The sequence below is a fragment of the Artibeus jamaicensis genome, unplaced genomic scaffold, assembly GCF_021234435.1.
Source record: "Artibeus jamaicensis isolate MK-2021 breed Jamaican fruit bat unplaced genomic scaffold, CSHL_Jam_final contig_525, whole genome shotgun sequence".
Classification (NCBI taxonomy): domain Eukaryota; kingdom Metazoa; phylum Chordata; class Mammalia; order Chiroptera; family Phyllostomidae; genus Artibeus; species Artibeus jamaicensis.
In genome coordinates, this window is record NW_026521874.1 from 14943781 (window position 1) to 14966938 (window position 23158).

Here is a 23158-nt window from a genome sequence, read left to right on the forward strand (position 1 = left end):
CAACTTTATTCTAGTAAACTCAATAAATTAAATGAAATGAACAAAGCCTTTGGAAAATGCAACTAACCCAAATGATACAAGGTGATCAATAAAATCTAAATAGCCCAATATACACTGGCATCTAAACCTTGGTTCTAAACCCTCCGATTTGCCCATGAGCCGCTGCTTGACCTGTCTTCCCTAAACATCTAGTCTAGCTTCTTAGGCCTCCATTCAAAACCTTCAGGAGTTTCTGTTCATTAGCAAAACCCTTGCCTAGTTTTCATGCTAATCTTCTACCACCCTCCAGCACATTCCTGAAGTCTAATCATGCCACCATCCCTCAGATATGTCAACCTATTGCCCCCCACACATTCTTCCATATACCCCTTGCCATCAATGCCATCCCATTTCTGGCCAAAATCTCACCTATTCTTATAGATCCACCTGGATCTAATCTCCAGCTTCACAGGGTATTCCCGGCCCTCAGGGTATCCCTTCCAGGAATTTCATGGAAATAGGCATCCTTAACACCATCTTGCAGGGAGGCCACTGCTGTCCTACGTCTTAATCTTACTATCCCAACTAAAGTACAAGCTCTTTGAGGGCAAGGCTTTTTTTTTTTTTTTAACTTCTCCATCTCTTAAGGGAACTGTTCCAGGATTCAGCACATCATTCAATAAATGATCGATTCAATCAATCCTTGGTCCACTGGATGAATATATGATGCCAAGGCCTTATTTCCATGTTTCTTACAGACTCTCTAGACTCTCACTCTGATCTCAATACCAGTGTTAGAGTCATCTCCAGGGATCTTACAGACTTTTTCTAGCAACCACATTCACAAAACATATGTTTGCAATAAGCAGAGGTGGGGAGAGGGAGGAACAGTGCTCAAATTATATAAAGATGAGGTGCCTGGGCTCATTTTTACATTCTGCTGCTACTAGTGTCTGATACGCTAACACCAATCGGATCACTTCTTCCTTGTCCTCTTCCCGCCCTAAGTCCCTGTGGACACAGAACCAACTGTGGGGCTCCAGGCACAGGGATGAGTTCAGCTTATACTTCCAAACACATCTGTTCCTTCCACTCATTATGAACCCACACCTGGGTACAGAGACAAGATGACAATACCTTTGAAAAAGTAGACAGTTACCAATACTTACTGTCTCTTAACATAAAAATTCATCCAAATTTATGTCTTAACTGTAACCAAGTACTATCAAAACAGTGACTGAAAATCTATCTTATTTCAAAAGATCTTTCAAAAATAATTTTGCACTTACACTAAACTATCAATATCATTTGTGAACACACACACTATTGAGGAAAAGCACATTTCCTGCAGGTTTAAAGTCACCGAGAAAAGCAGCCCCTTTGAACGAAACTCGTCTCAAATTCTCTTTCATTGATGACTTCCTAACAGCTTCTCTTTCATTTAAGTCAAACATAGCTTTATATCCTCATTTCATTCCCCTTCTCTCTAATTAGATAAATCTGGTCACTCTTCTCACAGATTAAAAGGTCAGGGTGTTTTGTTTTTCCAGTATTTCAGAGTTCTAATCCCAGAGCACTGTGATGACAGGCAGGATCGTGTGATTTAGAGCAGACAGGCTCCAAGGAAATATATCTGAAGGAATCATACAACACACACAATGAGGAGGTTCTTTTGAATATAAACACACAGACTTCTGGAAAAGACAGTGGGCTACTGCAGCTATTTCCAGCCTACAAAACTGACCCTGGACCTCGCGAGCAATTCTGTCCTTACCCAGGTTGGAGGATGCTCGTCCTTCTGCAGCCCGGTCCTTGAGGTCCTCAGCGATGCCCAGCTGCTGCTCGTGGTACTGTTTAGCCCTCTCCAAATCCTGCATGCACCTGGCAGCATGGCCCAGGCCCGCGTAGGCCCGCATCTCGATGGCCTTCTCCATCAACTCCTGCGCCAGCTCCAGCACGTAGTTGTGGTAGGACATGGCCTTGTCGAAGTTCCTCCTGTAGTGATAGGCACTCCCCAGGTTGCTGTAGGCCCGGGCCTCTTCTCGCTTGTTGCCCAGATCCTTGGCTATCTTCAGATGCTGCTCATGACACTGCACAGCATTCTCAAAGTCACCCATAGCAATATACACAGCTCCCATGTTGCCAAGTTCTCGGGCTTCAGAAAGCTCATCTTTGGATTGCTTGGCAAGAAGAACACACTGTTTGTGACTGGCCAGTGCATTGGGGTAGTCTCCAATGGCCGTGTACACGTGGCCCAGACTGCTCAGGGCTGAAGAAGCTGCCTGGAGAGAAAGGATAAGACAGGGAAACGAAAGCACATCAGAAAATGGCTTTGGTTTGTTTCAGCAGATAAAACGTTTCAGAGATTGCCTGTAGCCATCCAACCAAATTCCCAATTTCTATCAGTTGCTCACAGACCTATGCAGAACTGAAAAAGAGCCCATCCACACAGCAAGCCCCTAATAAAAAGACAATGACATTTTAATCAGTAACTTTCAATACCTAATCTCACAGAAACATGTTCTAGTCCACGTAATCTTCATCTTAAACACTTATTGACATTTCTAATATTACAATATGTTATGTTAATAGCTACTACCATCTGTAGTTTAAAAAATGTTGAAGAAAACCAAAAGTTATTACAGTATAGCACAGGACATTCATGGGAAAAATCCACGCTTGGACCTTCGTTCTCCAGAGCACTTCTCTAGCCTTGTTTCTCCCAAAGCAGGTAGACATGTTAATGGTAAGGGACACATTTAGAATGATGATTTGTAATCTTGTGACTCAGGACCCACTGAAGGGTCCCGTTCTCTTATCTTTGTTCCTTTAATGCTACTTCACCAGTGCTAGTTACTGTGCAGGGGGTGGTCCTCACTGGGCCCCACCACCCCTTTTCAGGCCCACGTTGGCCCTTCCGGCTTTGCTTTTCTTACCAGAGGCTCTTCTGACCCAAGCCTCTGTGCAGAAAAATGGTATCTTTGCAGTCCCCTCACAGTGCTTGCCACGCACACATTTCTTGTGTGAAGAAAAGGACACAGACCCTTTGTGTGTCAGAAGTTTCCGTGAAAATGACTCTAAATCAGTATAGTGAACCAAATGGAAGCAACAAAAATAACAGAGATGCTGTGCAGGTCCTAGAATCCTACCAAGGGCACACAGTCCTAGACATGCTCCTCTGTCGTTTCTAACTCCTCTGCACGGTCATGAAGGGGGAGTTACGTGAGTCTTTGCCTGCTTTTCCTTCCATTCCCTAAGTTAGAGGCTTCCCTAACAATATGCCTACAGCTGCGGCTGGGTAATCCCCTTTCTTCAACTTGCTCCCTCTTCCTAACGTGCACACGTGGTCCTGGCAGAACAAAGGACGCCCTGTCACAATCAGGCAAGTGATCTTCAAAAGGGCCTCCAGGCCAGGAAATAAACACCCAGGGGTGCTGTCCCACCGCAATATGGTGGTTCTTTATGACCTGCATTCTACATCTGGACACTTGAGAACATCTTTATCAATATTTTAGAGATGAGAGATTTGCTACCCTATTTCTTTGCCTGTGAAATAGCTCTTGATCAAAATAACTGAGGCACTGACCATCTTTATGATGCTTGCAAATTGTGTGTTTGCAAAGGGTTTCATATCATTTTGAGCTGCTTTTATCATGTCACAGATGTTCCAACAAAAGATTTAGGAAAATAGGAAATACATACTTGTAGATTTACTTTTTTCTTTCTCTTCCTGAGCAGTGGAGAGCAGAAACACTTCCACGACCGTGGCAGTGCCACCACAGTGGGCCGCTGGCAGAGGTGGCAGTGGTGCTCACCAAACAGCATGCCGCTCAGACGTGGCCTGGCCCCCAGTTCGCAGGTTCCCACTTTGGGACCAGCGGTTAGGACTTCATGTTGGCACATTGCGCATGGGCCCGCTGCCTCTCACAGCTCCTCTCCCTGCCTAACACTCTCCTCTTCCTCCTTTGCAGCAAGCCCAGGGACTCAGCCTCTTTCCTGAACTTCTCTAGTTGGTCCTCCGCACCTCACTCTCTCGGTTATTCTCCATGCAAGCCTGGCTAGCAAGCAGGACACAGTCCACGAACTCTCCCACAAACAAATCTTTGCTGACCTCAAAGGAAAACCTGTGACTCTGTGACAACAGAGCTAGTATAACTCAGAATCAGACACATTCGGTTCAAAACTGCACCGCCCTTAATTAACTCTGTGGGTCTCTGAAAAACTGAGACTCAGAGAAGTTGAGTTTCTGGACATACATTTCTAGGCACAAGCCAGAAGCCAAGACCTGAGTGTTTTCAAACCTGGCCATGAGCCTCTGACAAATGTGTGAACCATAAATAATTCATGTAATAATTCCAACGAAGAGACCAGGTTGGAGGCAATGAGCCCTCCAGCACCACAGGGATGGACTTTTAGGGCCTCGGGCAGGCCCAACACCCCGGGAGGCACTGTTCCTAGGAGCTTTTGGTTTATGACGATGCCAAATGACAGCCTGGATCTTCTGCTTCTGGGTCTTCACTTGTCTCAATTCCAGGGAGACACGGGGGCTCGTTTGCCACAGCTCTCCAAAGATAAGGAAGGGGAGCTCCAGGGGAGGACTACTGGAGCACCTCCCCTCCAGGATGCGGGGGAGAGTGGGAAGGATTAGCTCTCCCCTGGCACCCTCCAGTTACCGGGCAGCGCTGCCAGTCTGGGATGCCTCATGGCAGTGTCCTGGAAACCAGCGTCTCTCAAAAGGATGATGTAATTTATGAACACACATCACAGTCTCTGAAACTCAAGAGGCAGCTCAGTGTACAAGAATGGAACACATAGACACAGCAAGCGTGTGGTGATTGACAGAAAAAAGGGGGGTGGGGGAGGTAGAAGAGGGTAAAGGGGGAGTAAATGACGATGGAAGGAGACTTGACTTGGGGTGGTGAACACACGATACAATATACAGTTGATATATTATAGAACTTGTACACCTGAAACCTATATAATTTTATTAACTAATGTCACCCCAATAAATTCAATGACAACAACAACAATAATAGAATGGAACAGGATTTAGAGCCAGAGATGCTGGCTGTGTAACCCTGTTAAGTCATTCTGCATCTTCATGTCTTACTTTCTACGTATATCGTGCTGATAATGAGAGAGCACACAGTTCTGCAGGCTTGGGTCGGATCGGATGAAGCAGCGCATGCGAGGGTCCTTAGAAAACGGCTGAGTTTTCTGGGAATGCATCGCTAGGGTGTGGATGGATGTTTTATGACTGCAAGCTGGCTGGGCTGAGCTCTGTTACCAATCAGAAGCTAGCAATGGCAACTGAAAACATCAGTCATTATGACCAAACATCTATATTCCTATCAGTTGTCATAGGAAATAAAGTCCAGTGTTTTACAGCCCCCGGGCAAATAACCTGTGATGATATTTATCAGCTAAGTGAATTACAAATTAATCACTTGTCTTTGTTCCTGTTCTTGTAGAATAGGCTTAGATCTGAAACATGGTTTCGGGCTGTTAAGGAGAATCTGAAGACCCACATCTATGGGGAATCACAGGCCCCACCTCAAGCAGATGCTGCATTTGCCACTAAGGTTCACACTGCCTTTGTGTATCAATCTCTTTGAGATTTTTGTGCTAGAAGAACAGCAGCTGCTTCCCACAGTGGAAACATTTTGGAACATCTGTATTTGAATACTAAAATGCACACAAACTGTTATGCTAACAAACTATCTGGTTGGAATAAGATAATATTTTTCTCTTTACAAGACATAAATTACTCATATTCTTGCCAAAGCATGATTCCCAGCTGCAGACTTCGCACACAGGAGGCATCACTCCTTGCTCTGTGACCCAAAGATGTGCAGAAGAGCCCCATCTGACAAGTCAGTTTCATGGGACATGGAGCTAAACAAAAAAAATTAGCTCATATTTTTCCAAACCACCTTTAAGGGTTTTTAGTTTGAGACATAAAATAGCAGAGTTTACACCACCCAAACTACAACCACACTGATGACACCACCATTAAACATTACTTTAAAGACCGAAACACGTTTCCTTTACATCTAGCATCGTTTCCCCTTATTGTATTTCATAAGGGTTACATTTTGTGGAAGGAGTAAATGCACATATAGGAATATTTGATATAACTGCTGATTGACTAAATGCATGTAGTCTTAAAAGAGGGAACTAAACCTGCAGAAACACTTTTTTTCTTCTTTACTGCCCAAATTCACATGTACATTATGTTCCCTGGCAGTTCAGTGCCCACAAATTCAAGTTCCTGGATTAATCACCTATAACCCAAAAGACAGGAAGATATAGAATAGGGACAGGCTCTAGAATCAGACACGCACAGATTCAAATTATAGACTATGTGATACTGCACAAGTTTTGTAGCATCTCTGAGCCTTAGTTTCCTCATCTGTAAAATGGGACTATTAATACCTCACAGAGCCTTGAAGAAAACTATATACAGCAGTACTTATAAAGAACCTGGTTTGTTACCTGGCACACAGAAGATGCTAAAATTTTAGATTCTAGTTTCTCTTCCTGCCCCAACCAAGATAACAGCCACTTAGCTGTATTCATTTAAGAGATGTGGTAGAAGATGGCCAGAACACAGAACACAGTTATATTACCACAACGAAAAAAGACAACACAGGTTTGTCCCACTAGTGGTGGGAAGAGTCATCATCTTCATACGCTGAAGCATAGTTCCCATATTACCTTTCTGCAAACACGGGTGTAAGAAAATTCACCCTTTACCCCAGGGCACTCTAGAATCATTGGTGTGTTGGACAGGGGAGGTTGGTAAAAGCACTTCACTTCGAGTGGTTAAAGCTTACAGACATCGAAGTGTTATGGCTCTGTTGGTTGGCTGGTTGATTTGTTCATTCATTCATATACTCAAGAAAAGTCTCGAGACTCACACAAACATAATGTACTAGTTCTGACAAAGGATCAAAGGTAATTCAATGGGGAAAGAATAGTCTTTTCAACAAATGGTGCTGGAACAACTACATGCAAAAAAAAGTCAATCTAGGCACAACTTTATACCCTTCATACACATTTACTTGAACTAAATCACAGACCTAAATGTAAAGTGCACACTATAAAATTCCTAAAAGAGAATATGAAAGAAAATACAGGGAACCTGGGGTTTGATGAGCTTTTAGAGATAGCACCAACTTGGACTTCATTAAAATTAAAAACTGTGCTTTGCAAAGAATCCTGTTAAGAGAATGAAAAGACGAGCTACAGGCTGAGGGACAATATTTGCAAAACACACACGTAACAAAGGACTGGTATCCAAAATATGCCACCAAATCTAAAAATTCAACAATAAGTAGTAAACAAACAACCCAGTTTTAAAATGGGCAAAAGATTTGAACGGACACCTCACCAAACAAGATCTACAGACAGCAAATAAGCACACAAAATGATGCTACATGTCCCACGTCCTCAGGGACTGCAAGTTCAAACCACAGTGAGGCACCACTGCACACCTACAGGAGCGGCTAAAATCCCCAAGGACTGACAACGCCAATGCTGCAGAATCGCAAGGCAACAGGAACCCCCATTCACTGGTGGTGGGGATGCAAAATGGGCCATCCACTTGGAAAATGGTCGGGCAGTTTCCTACAGAACTAAGCACACCCTTGCCATATAACCCAGCCATCATGCTCCCAGGTAACGTACCCTAATAAAAGGAAAACCTGTGTTCACACAAAAACCTACATATGAATGTTTGCAACACCTTTGCTAGAAATTGGAAGCAATCAATAGGTCTTCCAAAGGGTGAATGATTAAACAGACCCTGGAACATCCCTACAGGGGAACAGTCAATGCCAAAAAGAAATGGTCTACGGAACCATGAACAGACATGAGAGAAACTGAGAATGCATACTGCTTAATGAAAGAAGCCATCCTGAAAAGTCTGTGCTCTGTATTACCCTAACTACATGACATTTTGGATAAAGCAGAACTACAGAGAAAGCAAAAAATGAGTGGTTGCAGGGCCGAGGGGAAGATGAGTAGATGGAGCACAGGGGATTTTTAGGACAGTGAAATTATTCTGCATGACACCATATGGTGAGTAGATAACATTACACATTTGTCAAAACCCACAGACTGCACGACACCAGGAGTGAGCCCTATTGTAAACTACATGTAAACTATGAGCTTTGGTTAATAATAATAATAATATGTCAACACTGGTTACGGTAACATATATGCCACACCAATACTACGTGAACAGGGGAAGCAGTGGTGAAGACAGGAGGTCAGCGGGGACTCTGCACTATCCAATTTTCTGTAAATCTAAAACTGCTCTAAAAAAGAGTCTATTAATTAAAAATAAATAAATACATAAATTGGAGTGCTCCTCATTGGGAACATGGGTAATTCAAGGACACGGAAACAGCATGAGCGAAGGCATGAAGTACGACAAGGTGTGTGATGATTAGAGAGCGAGAAGCCACTCAGGCCTGGGGCACAGGGAGTCGCCGGAGGGGAGACTGGAAAGGTGGGTCAGGATGGGCTCTTCGTCCATCGGTTTATGAAATCTAAAGCATTTTCCATGTCTGCCATTCCCTTTGATCATGAAACTCTACCCTTAATCAGCACTGATCTGAGAAAGTAATTCTGTATAAAAGGTTAAATGGTCTTGAGTTGCTTACTCAATAGTCACACGAAACCAAATAGACATAAATAAGAAAAATATTCATAATCTATATTTTTGAGAACATTGTCCTTATCATTCAGTGCCATCTCTATAAGGACCAATGGAGAAATTGCTTTTGGATTTCAATGCTTCTACTAAGCAACTATTATAGTTTTATCGTAGGAAATATGTGAATCTTATAAGTGGTCAAATTTATCTTTCTGACTGGGTCACCAGGAATCTTATGGCTTGATGCAAAACTTCCCTTTAACAGCCTGATGTAATCCCACAATACGTACAAATTCTGTCCTGGCTTAAGGCTACATGACCTTCATCATCGCATTGCTCTGATTTCTTCCCTTTTATGTTTTATTTCCTACTCCCATAAATTCTTCTTGGATTAAAATAGAGGGAAAACACACATAGGAACAACACACAAACAAAAATATAATAAATGTCAAGGTTCTTGGCAGGGAGAAAGCTTCCTGAAATGGGATCTCTAAGAATTGTGAACTCACAGCCATAACCTGAAGAAGAGGCTTAAACATCAGACAAAGACCAAGTAAATAACATGATTGCATGTTCATTAGCAGTCTTAAATCATTCTCATGCTGTACATACTTAATAACTGGTGTTGGGTGTATTATGTATAGTCAGTCTAACGAGTTTGTCCCACTACCTAAACCTGGGGTTAGAGGACTATCCTGCAGTAGCTACTGAAAAGGTAAGAGGCTAATTGTGCACACCTGAGTTCTTTCTAACACACACGGTACCACAGTTGAAAGAGTTGTTTGAATCTATTACTATGAACTTAGAGGGTGGTTAGTGACAGTTATAGCTTCTCCATGGAAACCTGTCAGCCTTTTCTAGTTCTATGAGTTTGGAGAAGGTCTCATAATAATTATTTTTATCAAAATTGTATTAGGGTTGGAAGAATAACACACTGTCAGAGAGATCTATTACCCAGACCTAACAGTTGCTATCACAGGTAATAAATTATTTATAATGCCCAGCATTAATACAGCAATGTTTTCAAACCAAGAATCTGTAAATGTCCTTTGCAGATGCAAATTAACAGATTAATAAGGAAACAAGCTTTCTTATATGAGAAGCTGGGATGACAGATTAGCTATTAAGAGCAATTTATAGGTCATAAGATAGGAAAGTTGGCAAGAAACACTACCTCTGCTGGCTCTATAAATAGTAAAACTGCATTTACTTTCCCAGAGGTATCCTGTTAGACATTTTAATTACACCATAAAAACTGCCAGAATTTACAATGATTTCATTTTTTAAAAACTTGATGCTTCGTGTAAACTTGACGCAACACAACAGGCATCTGTGCTATGTGCTATACTGGCCAAGCGGCAGCCAACGGAAGGACAAGTGTGCGCTCCTTCCTCATGAAGGACTGTGAATGGTGTGGCCGATGCTGAACGTCAGAGCACAGAAATGTCACTCCCCGACATCTCCGGGGCACTTCAGGGTTCTCCTCTCTCCTTTACATCCCAACACTGCAGCCGCATGTTACCCATCTTGGGAGATTTTTATGAAAAACTTCATTCCACAAAGCTCGCTGGCCACAAAATGATGACCAAGTAAACACCCTAGAGTCTTGGTAGTCCTATTAGGAAGTTGAGGTTGGGGATAAATTCTCTCACTCACTTGAAAAAATCAGTTAAGGTTATTTCCAGCTCTCAGTTTTACCTACAACTTCAGTTTTACCTGGGAGACTGATAGGCACATAACCTAGTCTCAAATGAGTTTTCATGACACAATTCACTCGAGTTCCTTATGCAGTCACTTGACCTGGGCTAGGAGACCTTCTACCATAATGCTGCTCCATTACACACTTGCCAGCCAACCTGAATTTTAGTGCATTATAAAACACTGTAGGGGCTGGATGGTCGTCAATCGCCCTTTGAAGACAGTATTTATATTAATCATAAAATCTGGCATTGCCTGGGCAGGATATAAGGAAGGAAGCTGGAGAGGGAGTGAGATGGAAAACACATATGTGTACAAGTGCACATATAAGAGGCAGAGGAGACCTTTCTCAGATGGAAAAAAGCCCAAGAAAAGGACAACTTATTTGCAGGCGCCAGCAGATGACAACTTAAAAAAAGAAATATTTAAATTGGATGGAAAAGAGCCTTCGAGGAACCTAGAAAGATGTAAAGTTAGGAAATAACTGAGAACTTCTGCAACCATCCATGAAGGAATATCAGCACAGGTTCCTAACACAGGCTGAGACCTTCTGAAATTCATGACTTCTAACTGCTTGGGAACAGACGGCCCACAATCTCAGCTCTCTGTCCCTTCGCTTACTCTGGCTGATTCAGCCTCTATTCCTGTTGGACAATTCTGAACTCAGATTTCAGAACAAGAGACAGAGAATTTTAGAGCTGGAAGAGGCCCTATAGATCGATCACCTAATCCACTGGTTTTCAAACTTTGTTTAAACCAAAATACAAATGCATGTGACTTTGTGATAAAAGTGTAGTTGTTTAGGTTTACTCAGATTAGAGTGTGCACTTTCCCCCCAAGTAACCTCAAGAGAATCTATGGCACCCTGTGGGACTCTTCAGAGCAGAGTTGGAAAACCACTTAATCATGTAACTCCTCAGTGTCCTTAGATGTAGAAACTGAGGACAAGAGATGTCAAGTACCTTGGCCGAAGGTCAACCTGCTAACGGACAGCAAACTCAGGACCAGAGCCCAGGTTTTCAGGCCCCAAGCTGGTACTCTCCTCACTCTGCTTTGCCAACATTCCACCACAGCATCTTACGTCACCTCAAACTCAAGCCCACATTGCCTTTTCCAAGGCTCCCTCACTCTTGCAACTCCCATGATTAATAAAAGAAGTAAACGTTATTGCTATTTCTTCCAACAACTGGTCAAAAGCTCAGGTTGTCATTGACTTTTCCCTGTCTTTTGGTCCTCGAATTCAGCAGGCATCCAAGGCCAGATTTTTTAGACTCCTGAAATAATACTAGTTTTTAATTTAATAATCTTCATGTAATGCCAATTATTTATATACTAGATCCATTTAGAAATGATTTCTGACTGTTTTATTTTAAATAATAAATATTATCTTTTAAATTATATGACACTGATTATAGATGAGGCTTGTATAATATATTTACATACATACAGTTTTTCTCTCTAAAATCCAAGCCAGTTTTCAGTGACAAATTCAATGGCAAACTTCAATAACTTTAGCCAAATGTTAGTAACTTTTCTTACAGCTACTGCTTCTGCCTCCTGAATAATAACAGATTTATCAGTTCCAGGTAACACGGTGACTAGACAGTGATTACACCCCGTCTCTGCTGGCCACATCCCCTTAAGGGAGTCGCTGACTGCCTCTGTCCTTGTGTCCTGATCTATGAAGTGGGTGTGACAGTATCTGTCTCACGGGACTGTTATAAGCCCACGTTTGTGTGCCTGACACATAACAAGCATCCAATTACTGCTAGCTGTTATTATAGATGCTAAATACCAATAAAACTGAGCAAATTAAGTAATTTTAAAGTCACATATTTATATTCATTTAATCTATTTTGTACATTTATTTAAAATTTAAATGCACTAAATTAGTGCCTTCCTTCCCTTCTCATTATATTAATTAAAAATCCTGAAAATGTCATTTCCCTTGTGCGACATTTGTCACTGTTCCTCTGGCACAGAAATTATTTGGGTATACACGCACACGGTATTTCTTTGTGGGAATCCCCAAACAACGGAGACATTACATTGAGATCTAACAAAGAAACACAGCGTGTTCACTGAAGACATACTACATTGTTAGCTAAGGTTCTAAATTATTTTTTAAATGTTAGCTTACTATAAAATATTCAACCTGACATTAAGTACAGGTTACGCCAACAATTAAAGTTTCTAATTACAAGTATAATCAAATTCTCTTTTACGTTGGTCTTAAATTTTGTTTTTCAGTAGTATGCTTATTTTGGATAAAAGTGAATACCAGAAAATGTACTAACATTTCCATGTGTTCTAAAGCAAAAAGAGATGATTCATACATTTTCTGTTTGAAGCAACAAGTGAAGATACAAGATATGAAGGAAAGAAGAGCATAGCATGGGGCAGGTCAGGCGACGGGCTTTTTGAAGCCGAGAGGAACCGTGTAACTTCAGAGCACAGCGGAGTGCGGGGCCCAAGCAGGCGCCCAGCAAATACTGGAAGAACCAAAGTGACAGTCACGGGACTTTTACTTGCACAGGATATAGAAAAAGAAAACCCGCCCTGGCTGGTGTAGCTCAGTGGATTGAGCGCGGGCCTGTGAAGCAAAGGGTCGCTGGTTCGATTCCCAGTCAGGGCACATGCCTGGGTTGCGGGCCAGGTCCCCAGTGAGGGCCACGTGAGAGGCAACCACACATTGATGTTTCTCTCCCACTCTTTCTCCCTCCCTTCCCTTCTCTCTAAAAATAAATAAATAAAATATTTTTTTTAAAAAACCTATCCCTCCAGCATAAGAACACCAGAGGACTGTGTGGTACCAATACTCCCAATGCCTAGCTCTCTTTAAGTAAAACTCTGGTGCACTTACACTGCCTATACCTGCAAGAATGTAGGGCCCACAGGCATAGATGTTTCTCCGCTGTCACCTTTCTGTCCGTCTGCACTGAACTCATGGTCCCCCGTATCTGTCCTTGTTCTTCTACCTGCTGCTCCTCACCCAACCAGTCGTATTCTTGCTAAGTCTCACGAAACATTCCCCCTTTTATCTTTGCATTGTTCACATGAGACGTGAGATGACGAAAGAGGAGCCACTATTACTTGTTATAGTGCTCTTTTCCTAAGAATAATTGTAACGGTACCCCAAATTGGGCTCTAGAAAAACTAGTAAGCTTCAGATTCTTTCTAATACCATTAAAATCTTCCTTAGAAAAAAACAGGTAATAAGTATGAGGACTATTCACTGACAGCCAGGCAAGTTGAAGCACTTTACAACACGTGCCACAAGTAAAGAGATAACAAATGTTGCAATTAAATAATGATAGCATGCTTACTTATTGATTGTAAGATCATCCTGATTCCAGAGACACTAAATGATAAAAAAGAGTGTCTCAGAATCAGTGAATTATGATACATGAGGTGCTATGTTTACATTATCCCAAACCCTCACCAGGCCCTATGAGATGGGAATTTTTACCTTCACATTAGTAGCTGGTCCAAAGTCCAATAGTTACTAGTAAATAGCAAGGTGAGAATTTAAATCCAGGCCTACATAAGCGCCAATCAGAATATTTCCACCAAACTGCATTGCTTCCTCCAGAAATCCCAGCCGCAAAGTGAAGACAACGACAAGGGCGCTTCCTCCAAAAGGGAATCATTGCCTTTGCTGCTCACAATCAGGTGCTTAGAAGAGCTTGGCAGGCAGGAGTCTCTAATCTGCAATATTTTTTTCAAAATGGCTATTGTGAAATTGTACAACAAACTGGGTTCATTCAGAATTTTATTAAGACCAAGGAAGAAAAAAACCTGCAACAATTCTACTACACTGTTATTTTCCAAGCACCTTACAAATTTTTACTTCCCTATCCCCACCCAAGATATAAAAACTACCTTTAGAATTCTTCAAGCTTACCAACCTACATATGAGACTAAGGAGACGTATTTAATTTGATTAATATTATCCTCGTGATGACACACAGAGGCTGAGACCTGAAGTGAACAGTGTAGGGACTACGCCAGGTCCAGGACTGGTGATATGTCCAGCCTGAAAAATCCCAGAAAGCTGCTCCCAAATGTCTGTAAGAACAGACATTCAGAAGATGGGCTGTGACTCGGGTTTACATTTATTCATTTAGGGATAGAGGTGGTTTTCTCAACAGTGTCATGGGGCTGTGAATTCAGGCCGGGCCATCTGCATGTGCTTAGTAATGTGTGTCCTGGGAACTCGACAGGAAGAAAAGAATTAGCCCAGCTCCTGGATGCCAGGGTCCATGTCCAGAAGGTTCCATTCCAAGTATTATGGTATTAAATGAAGACTGCTGGAAATCGTGTAGTTTTATGGAAACCTCAGAAGCCTCTTTTTGTAATTAAAAAAAATCTGGGTTTGGGAATGGATTGGTTTAACTGGCTTCCAGTAATCGGGGAAAGGGGAGGTGATGATTCTGTCACTGTTAGAGAGAGAAAGCAGGAAAAGGGCGAAGGTGAAGTGATGAGTGATGATGCCCCCTTCCAGACGGGGGTGGTTACAGCCTTTTCCTGTTCTGGCTTCTTCCCAAGCAAGTAGCGGCACTTTCTCCCCACAATGGAGCACATGTTGTATCATATCTAATTACACCTAAAGCTTATCTTACCTAATCTTATAGTTCAGAAGAGGAGAGAGGGAGGAAATGAAGGAGAAAGCAGGAAGATAAAGTTTTGCCTCCCAAGTTCTAAGATTACTGTACTCCTAGTAAGTTCACTCTGTGCTGGCTCATGTGCCTGGAATCTAAGAAAAATAGGTGCAACTGCCAAACAGAGGGAGTCACTAAGTGAGGGTAAGGGTTAGGATTAATCTCTTATGTATATATAGAAGGGATGCAAAAGAAGAAATAGAAGGGTAAAAACACCTGTACTAAAACATCCAACTATCAGAAACAGTTTTCTATGAATGTGAAAGTGTGACTACTTTAATTTAAAAGGAACACGGAACTTTAAAGTACACCCAATGAGTTGTCAAAGAAACGGAGCTTTGATTTGTTTACGTAAGCATTGTAGGAGAACATTATACTCGCTGAACCAGTGATCAGAGGCAGAGGCCACCATCCACAGCCTCCCTCTCAGCTCCTGTCATAGGTCTGCCATTCTTTCACAGCAGAATCCAGATGTGCCCAAGTGAGTTACATTTCCCCTGGGATGCTCCTTCTACCACCTTCCAACAAGATAAATAGTGGTCCTCATACTTCTCATGGGTGCTATCAGAGGCAAAACCAGAGGAGTGAATTAAATGTGTGTTGGGTACTTGAGAGCAATGTTGTGATTAAGTCACCCGGGGGCATCAAGGATGTGCTTCAGGGGGTTGGTAATAAGAGTCTAGATGTATTCATCATTGGGTACTTAATAAAATCCTCTGCATAACAGTGCCCACCAGGACTTCTAAGTAACTTGAGCACACTGCGAACACCAGCTGCGTTCAATGGACACAGGCCTCGACACTGTGGCAGAATCTAGAGTGACAATGTAGGCAGTTGCTTCCAGAAACATCAAGAAAATAAATGTTTTGCAGAGCTAACAGAGAATAAAGTATATTTATTCACTTCTTCATTCAACACTCATTTGAATGCCTACTATGTCCTAGGCCCTAGAAATAAGTATAAAGATAAATGAGACAAAGACTCTTCTGCGAAGTCACTTACAGCTGAGGAGACAGACTGGAAAAAAGTAAGTATGATAGACATCTGGGTGACTGGGACAAGTGGAAACACCCAAGTCCACCAACTTCTGTCAGAAAACTCCAGTGAAAGAGATTTTTTAAAGCCATAAGCCCATAAAATCAAAAAGACCGAGAAAGATGCAAGCAGATGAGAGATATCCACAGAGATGTCCACAAAATTTTGGAAGATGGAAAGCAGATGGATGAATGGTAACTGACTTAGTAGGACAGGGAAAACAGAAACCAAACTGCCTGCAAGGAGGGGTGCCAAGTCCGGCTGCAGAACGCTGGAAAGACCAGGAATTGGGGCACTGAGGTTTCTGCAGTTCAGAGAAAGGGATGCAGGGCTGGAAACACAGGATGGGATATAAGTTTATATCAGAGGCAATTAGAGCCCAGATATGCTCCCCAAGTCCACCAAAGATGGAAGCCTACTTTGTGCAGATGAAGATAGAAATGAAATGCTACACTAAAAACAGAGATCAGCAGAAATCTGCATTCTAACTGCTGAGATTCTCTTCAATGGGCACCTTCCCTTTGCTCTGAGCAATTTCTGCTCTGCTGACAGCTACCTATGGCAGTAGACTGGAAGTTTCTGTGAAAATTGGTCCCAAGGAAAGATGTGCGTACACTAACATTAGGTAATTCCCCAAATAATGTCTAAAAAACTCACTGTATTTCAAGCTGCCTATAGATTATATGTTGATATGTTTGGCACTCTAGAAAGGAATTGTACGGTTTAGTTGTAAAGTCTGACATTAGTGACTGGCACACAGAAAGGCAAGCAAACTACAGCACAATAACTAACGTGGTCATTAATTCCAGTTTTACGATACAGAAGGATCGCTGGGACAGGTGAAGGAGGCACTGCAGAAGGAACATGACTGAACTAAGGGGGTGGGTCAGGAATTGAGTAACAAGGTTTGAAAGCAGCTTAAAGGCCTGAACGAGAGCAACAGTAGGGGGGATGGACGCAGGTGGGGCCAACCTGGGGAAATGAGAGGTGGGAGGGTAGCTTCCTCAGATACAAGCTCAATCTGTAACCTTAACCTACTACAGGGTCTTGCTGGGAAAGAGCTAAGGCAAAGGAATTATGTTCAAAGGGGAAAACAGTGATCATAATCACAGTTAATTAACTAGGAGGAGCCCTCAGTTTCGCTTTTCTCATTAGGACCCCTAAGTCCTTTCAAGAGGACTTAACAACATGGGTCAGTGGGGGGCGACCCATGGGAACATGAGACGGGGCCGGGCCACACCGCACCCTCCTCAGCCCCGCTTCCACCCCCAAGTCCGTATATGTTAACAAATAACGTTAATTTATTGAAGATTTCTTGGATATTATATGAGAACTGTTTTAAGAATTTCCTTTTAAAGAATTGTTTTTCTTCCCATAGTGCCTCCCTTCTCTCCTGTTCCCCTTTCCTCCTCTCCTCAGGGTTTAAAAAATAAAATAAAAGAGGACTCAGCAAATCTAGTTATGACTAGACCATTGTGCAAAAAAAATGTTTTTTAATTTCATAATTTTTCTTTCAATTTTATTTTGTATCGTTTCAGGCGTACAGCTTAGTGGTTAGACAGCCGTATACTTTACACTGTGTCCCCTCCACGTTTCCAGGACCTCGACTGGCACCGTGCACAGTCATCGCACTAGTGTTGAGTACATCCTCTATGCTTTACTCACATCCCTGTGAATACTCCGTAACTACCAACCTGCACTTCTTACTCCCTTCCTCTCTTTCACACGGTCCCCCAACTCTCCACCCCTCAGGCAAACTCCAGTTTGTTCTCTGTATCTGTGAGTCTGTTCAATTTTGTTTATTTTGTTCTCTAGATTCCACATATAAGTGAAATCATATAGTATTTGTCCTTCTCTGACTTACTTCACTGAGGATAATACCATGCTGTCACAAATGGTAAGATTTTGTTCTTTTTTATGCCTGAGTAATATTCCATTGTACATATGTACCACTGCTTTTTTATCCACTCATCTACTGCTGGGCACTTGGGTTCTTCCATAGCTTCATTATTCCATAGGGGTGCATATATTCTTTTGAATTAGTGCTTTGGATTTCTTAGGATAAATCTCCAGAAGTGGAATGGCTGGGCCATAAGGCAGTTCCATTTCTGATTCTTTGAGGACTCTTCATGCTGTCTTCCACAGTGGCTGCAGCAATCTGCATTCCCAGGGCATGAAGGTTCCCTTTTCTCCACATCCTCACCAACACTTGTCATTTGTGGATTTATTGATGATAGCCATTCTGACTGGGGTAAGGTGTTACATCATAGTGGTTTATAATTTGCATTTCTCTGACAATTAGTGAGGTTGAACATCTTTCCATATGTCTATTAGCCATCTGTATGTCCTTTTTGGAGAAGTGTCTGTTCAGGTCCTCTGCCCATTTTTTAGTTGGACTGTTTGTTTTTTTGGGGTTGAGTAGTATGAGTTCTTTATGCAGGTGTGGGCAAAAGTAGGTTAATAATAATAATAAAATAATAAAAACTAATAATACACAAATAAATTCTGTTTTGCATACCCACAATTGTAAACATACTTTTGCACAACCATGAACATTTTGGATATCAACCCCTTATTGGATGTGTCATTGGCGAGTACGTTCTGCCATTTAGTGGGTTATCAATTTGTTTTGTTGATGGTTTTTTTTCCTGTGCAAAACCTTTTTAGTTCCATATGGTTCCGTTTGTTTATTTTTTTTCTTTTGTTTCCCTTGCCTAAGGGGATATATCAGAAAACACATTGCTAATAGAAATGTCAGAGATTTTACTACCTATTCTTTTTTCTAGGAGTTGTATGGTTTGGAGTCTTACATTGAAGTCTTTAATCCATTTTGTCTTTATTTTTGTATATGATATAAAAGAGAGTCTATTTTCATTTGTTTTCAAGTATCTGTACAATTTTCTCTGTGCCCAATCCTTTATAAGCAACAGAATTAGGAAGGTGTTGTTATTCCCCATGTTACAGGTGAGACATACAAATGTAAAATAATGTACCTGAGAAGTGTGAAAAGATTAAAACCCAAGCTGGCTGTGCCCATAATCCAGTCTCTTCACTGTAGTATTCATTCTAACAAGTACTTAAAATAATAATTATCATTTACTATGGAGTACTCTGTGTCAGACACTGGCCTAAACATTTCACTTGTATTAACACATTAAATCTTCAGAACAACCCTGTGAGACAGATGCTCTTGTCATCTCCACTGCACAGCGGGGAGATGAAGTGACTTGCCCAAGGTCGTCCAATGCTGGATTCAAGCCCAGACACTCCAGCTCCAGAATGTACCTCGCTCCAGTGTGCTGTGCCACGCCGCACTGGAGCACACTGCCTTCTCCGAAGTGCTCTTGGTTCCTCTAAAGCTCCTCCTTTCCCTGTATTCAATGATAAGCAAGTCCTACTAAATCTACCTCTGGGTATGTCTAATGTAGCACCTAGTGGCCAGTAAACATGTTTCATTTGGTACTCCTGTTTTTTTTTTTAATTAGAAACATTACAGCAAAAAAACCCCAAAAAACCCAAAACATGCTTTCGACTTCCATAGGAACAACAACAACGACAACAACCCTGACGGCACTAACCCACAGTCTCACACAGGAACAGCGACCTAAGGACCGTGGCCGTCCCCTTCAGACACTGTGCACACATCCTCAGGCTCCTCACATCCAGACACACTTCATTCACCTGCAGCACTGCCTCTGCTGCTTCAGGCACCAGCTTCTTGAGACCCCATTCTGACTTCAGACCTTCCCCATGCTGGGCCTCCTATCTCTCAACGGCATGGCCTTCATTGTCTCTTAACAGGTCTTCTGACCTCCACCTTCCCCATTCTCTATTCTTTATTAATTTCCCTAAAGCATAGGTCTGATTATGCCATCCCTTCGTTTAAGAACCTTTGGTGACTTACCAGTGCATAGGAATCCAACCCCTAGGCTTGGCAAGTAATGATTTTCACAATGGGATTCCAACCTTCTTTTTCACTATTACATCTCTCCTTCCAACCCAGACCTCCTGCGTATTGTTTCTAAACATCTGCCTCATGTCCTGCTTGTAGGCCATGGTTCATCTTTGTGTTAAATTTTTAATCATGAGAAACATATTTCAGTGTGCAAGTCTATTTTTCTTCAAATTGTGTTAAAGGCTTCTGAAAAAAATCCTATTAATAAGCAAATAGAGATGGAACACTAAAAATATACAATTCTTCAAAGTAAATATCAGACAGATAATAAGGTTAAACAAAAGACAGAGCACACAAAACTATAAAAAATAGGTAATTACTTAATTCCTGAATGTAGGACTAAGCTGTAAAACAATAGAAATACCAAAGAATAAAGTAAAAAAATATGACTGCATAAGAAATTTTAATTTCTGTTGTCAGAAACATGGAAGCATCATTAAAAAAATTAAGTAGCAAAAAAAATTCTTTAAAAAATATCTGTCACAAATAAGGGGTGAATGAACACACAATTCACCCACACAGTGTAAAAAGCCAATCAAACATGAGGGGAAATCATCCTATTAATAATGAAGGGAACACAAAAGAAATCAGATACTGTTTTCAAACGGCAAAGTATAGAAAATAACACCTCACCGTATTGATGAGAACGGAGTGAGGTGGGTGCACTCATGCACTGCTGGTGGGAATAAAACCTGCTGGAGCGTTTCTGAAAAGCACCTTGACATATAAATCAAGAGTCCTAAGAAGTCCTTTGAGGCAGTAGTTCTTCTACACCCAAGACCAGGAATTCTCAGCTCTGGCACTGTTGACATATTGGGCAGGGTAATTCTTAGTTTAAGGGGCCGTCTTGAGCATTTTAGGATGTTAGGCAGCACCCCTGACCTCTACCCATCAGATGCCAGTAGCACCCACCACACCACGTTGTAACAGCTAAACCTGTCTCCAGACATTGTGGATGGGGGTGGGGAGTGGCATGGGGAATTTTTTGCAGTTGGGAACCACTTCTCTATACAAACAAAATAATGAGAAAATGAAATGAAAACTTTTGTAGGTAAGTTGTCACGACAATAAGAAAAAATTATAAACAAAAAAAGTATTAAAAATTATAAATGTGAAAAGATTATACAAATGCTCAGTAATAGCAGAATGGTTAAATAAATTATGATGCAATAATATTAAGAGATACCATGCAGTTATTTAAAATGGTATTTTCAAAATATTCAATCAAACAAAAAAAGTTCGCTGTACTAATTAAAATAGTGGTACCTGCTGTAATGAACACCAAAACTTCACAGTAAAAAGTCTTTCTTGCTCATGAGACAGTCCAGGGCGGGGCCAGACTGACAGAGGCAGAGCGGGTGGCGATGGGACCCTGTTCCACCCGGGCATTCGGAGGCCCCGGCTGCCAGCGGCTCTGCCATTTGCACCCTGCAGCTTCCAGTTACTCCCAGTGTCGGTGTCCACCTAGCTGTTGCGAAAGAGCTTTGATGATCACCGAGGGGAGTGTTTTACAGGCTAGGCCTAGAGGCAGCAAAAATCTACTGTCAAGAAGTGAGTCACAGGCCTTTCCCAAGGGCAGTGGAGGCTAGGAAACCTAGTCTAGGCATGGGCCCCCCAAAAGGGGGAAACAGATTTGGTAAAGCACCAATTCCGTCTCTGTCGGAAGCGTCATATAAAGATTAAATGAAAAGTGTGGTTAAACACACTGCACGTACACTGCAACCCATCTACCCTTTCCCACGTAGTCCCAGAAACAAGAGGAATACCTTGCAACTCAGCAATGCTAGTTCTAAACATATCCTCTAGAAAAATACGCACAACGAATCAGATAGAAAAATCATTTAAAATATCATAAATAGCCTAAATGACTGTTTAGGGGACTGATTAACTTAACCCATATAATGGGATACTCTGCATGAAAGGAATAAGGTAGAGCTGCCACTGACTCTTGAACAACATGAATTTAAACTGTGTGGGTCCACTTGTATGTAAAATTTTTTCAATAAATACTATACATTTATTTTCCTTATGTTTTTCTTAATAACTTTTTTCTCTGCTTTGCCTTATTTCATGGCTACATTATATAATACATATATAATTTACATGTTGATTGACTGTTTATGTTATGGGCAAAGGCTTCTGGTCAACAAGAGACTATTAATAGTTAAGTTTTAGGGGAGCCAAAAAGTCACACACAAATTTTTGACTGTGTGGGGGCTAGGCATCCCCATCTCCATGTTGTTCAAGGTCAAGGATACATGAACTGAGTTGGAAATAATCTCTAAGGCATATTGTTAGAGCAAAAAGAGGCAGAAAAAAATGATGCCAGCATAAAAATAAATTGTGTGAATATTTACAGAACAAGATAGGGAAGAAGGGTTCTTGACAGTGGCACCTCTGACATTTTGGACCAGAGAGTCTTTGCTGGGGGAAGAAGGGGCTGCCCTATATTCTGGAGGATGTTCAGTAGCATCCTTGGCCTCTACCCACTAGGTGCCAATAACAACTGCCCCCCTCCCCACCCCTTACCAAGGGTACACACTACATGGACTAAAGTGTTAGTCTGGGCAGATGAGGGAGAAGGATGGGGAAGGGACAAAGAGTACATTCACTTCACTGGTAATGCTTAAAAAATTTACAATAACAGAAACTATTATAAAGGGCACATGGACAAAACCAAGGGGCAGTGGAAGCAGGGGAGGGAGGTGGGGATGGCGCTAGGGGGGCGGGGGGGACAGTGGTGGGGGCTAAATGCAGACAACTGTACTTGAACAACAATAAAATAATTTTTAAATTTTTATCATGATAATATGTGTATTATTTATCTTTTTTCTTTAAAAAGTGCCAGAAATTAAAAAAAATTGACACTAATTATCTTTGAGTTGTGATGCTATGGATGACATCTGTTATTTCTGTATAATTTATCTATAAATATTGATTTAGGAAATCAGAAATAAACTGACTTTATTTTTGAGGAAAGGGACAAAGACTAAAAAACGCAAAATGTTAACAGAGCTTGCAGATGGGAAATCAAATGGCATGTCATTTTGTCTTTTTGATCATTGCTTTCTAACTTTCTACAGCAGTATGTAGTAATTTGCAACTAAAAAAGTTTTATTTGCTCTTTAAAAATCCTAGTCTTATTAAATCATAATTAAAAAGTATGAT

General features: G+C 41.5%; 1 protein-coding gene across 3 annotated transcripts in view; it reads right to left on the minus strand.

Moving 5' to 3' along the window:
• Positions 1 to 23158, minus strand: part of TTC28 (tetratricopeptide repeat domain 28) — a 576581-nt gene that overhangs the window by 150085 nt on the left and 403338 nt on the right. For all 3 annotated transcript variants that reach the window (XM_053669950.1, XM_037153288.2, XM_053669951.1), the window contains one exon: positions 1754 to 2261. In XM_053669950.1, the coding sequence (XP_053525925.1) occupies positions 1754 to 2261 (508 nt within the window). The remainder of the gene's footprint in view (positions 1 to 1753; positions 2262 to 23158) is intronic.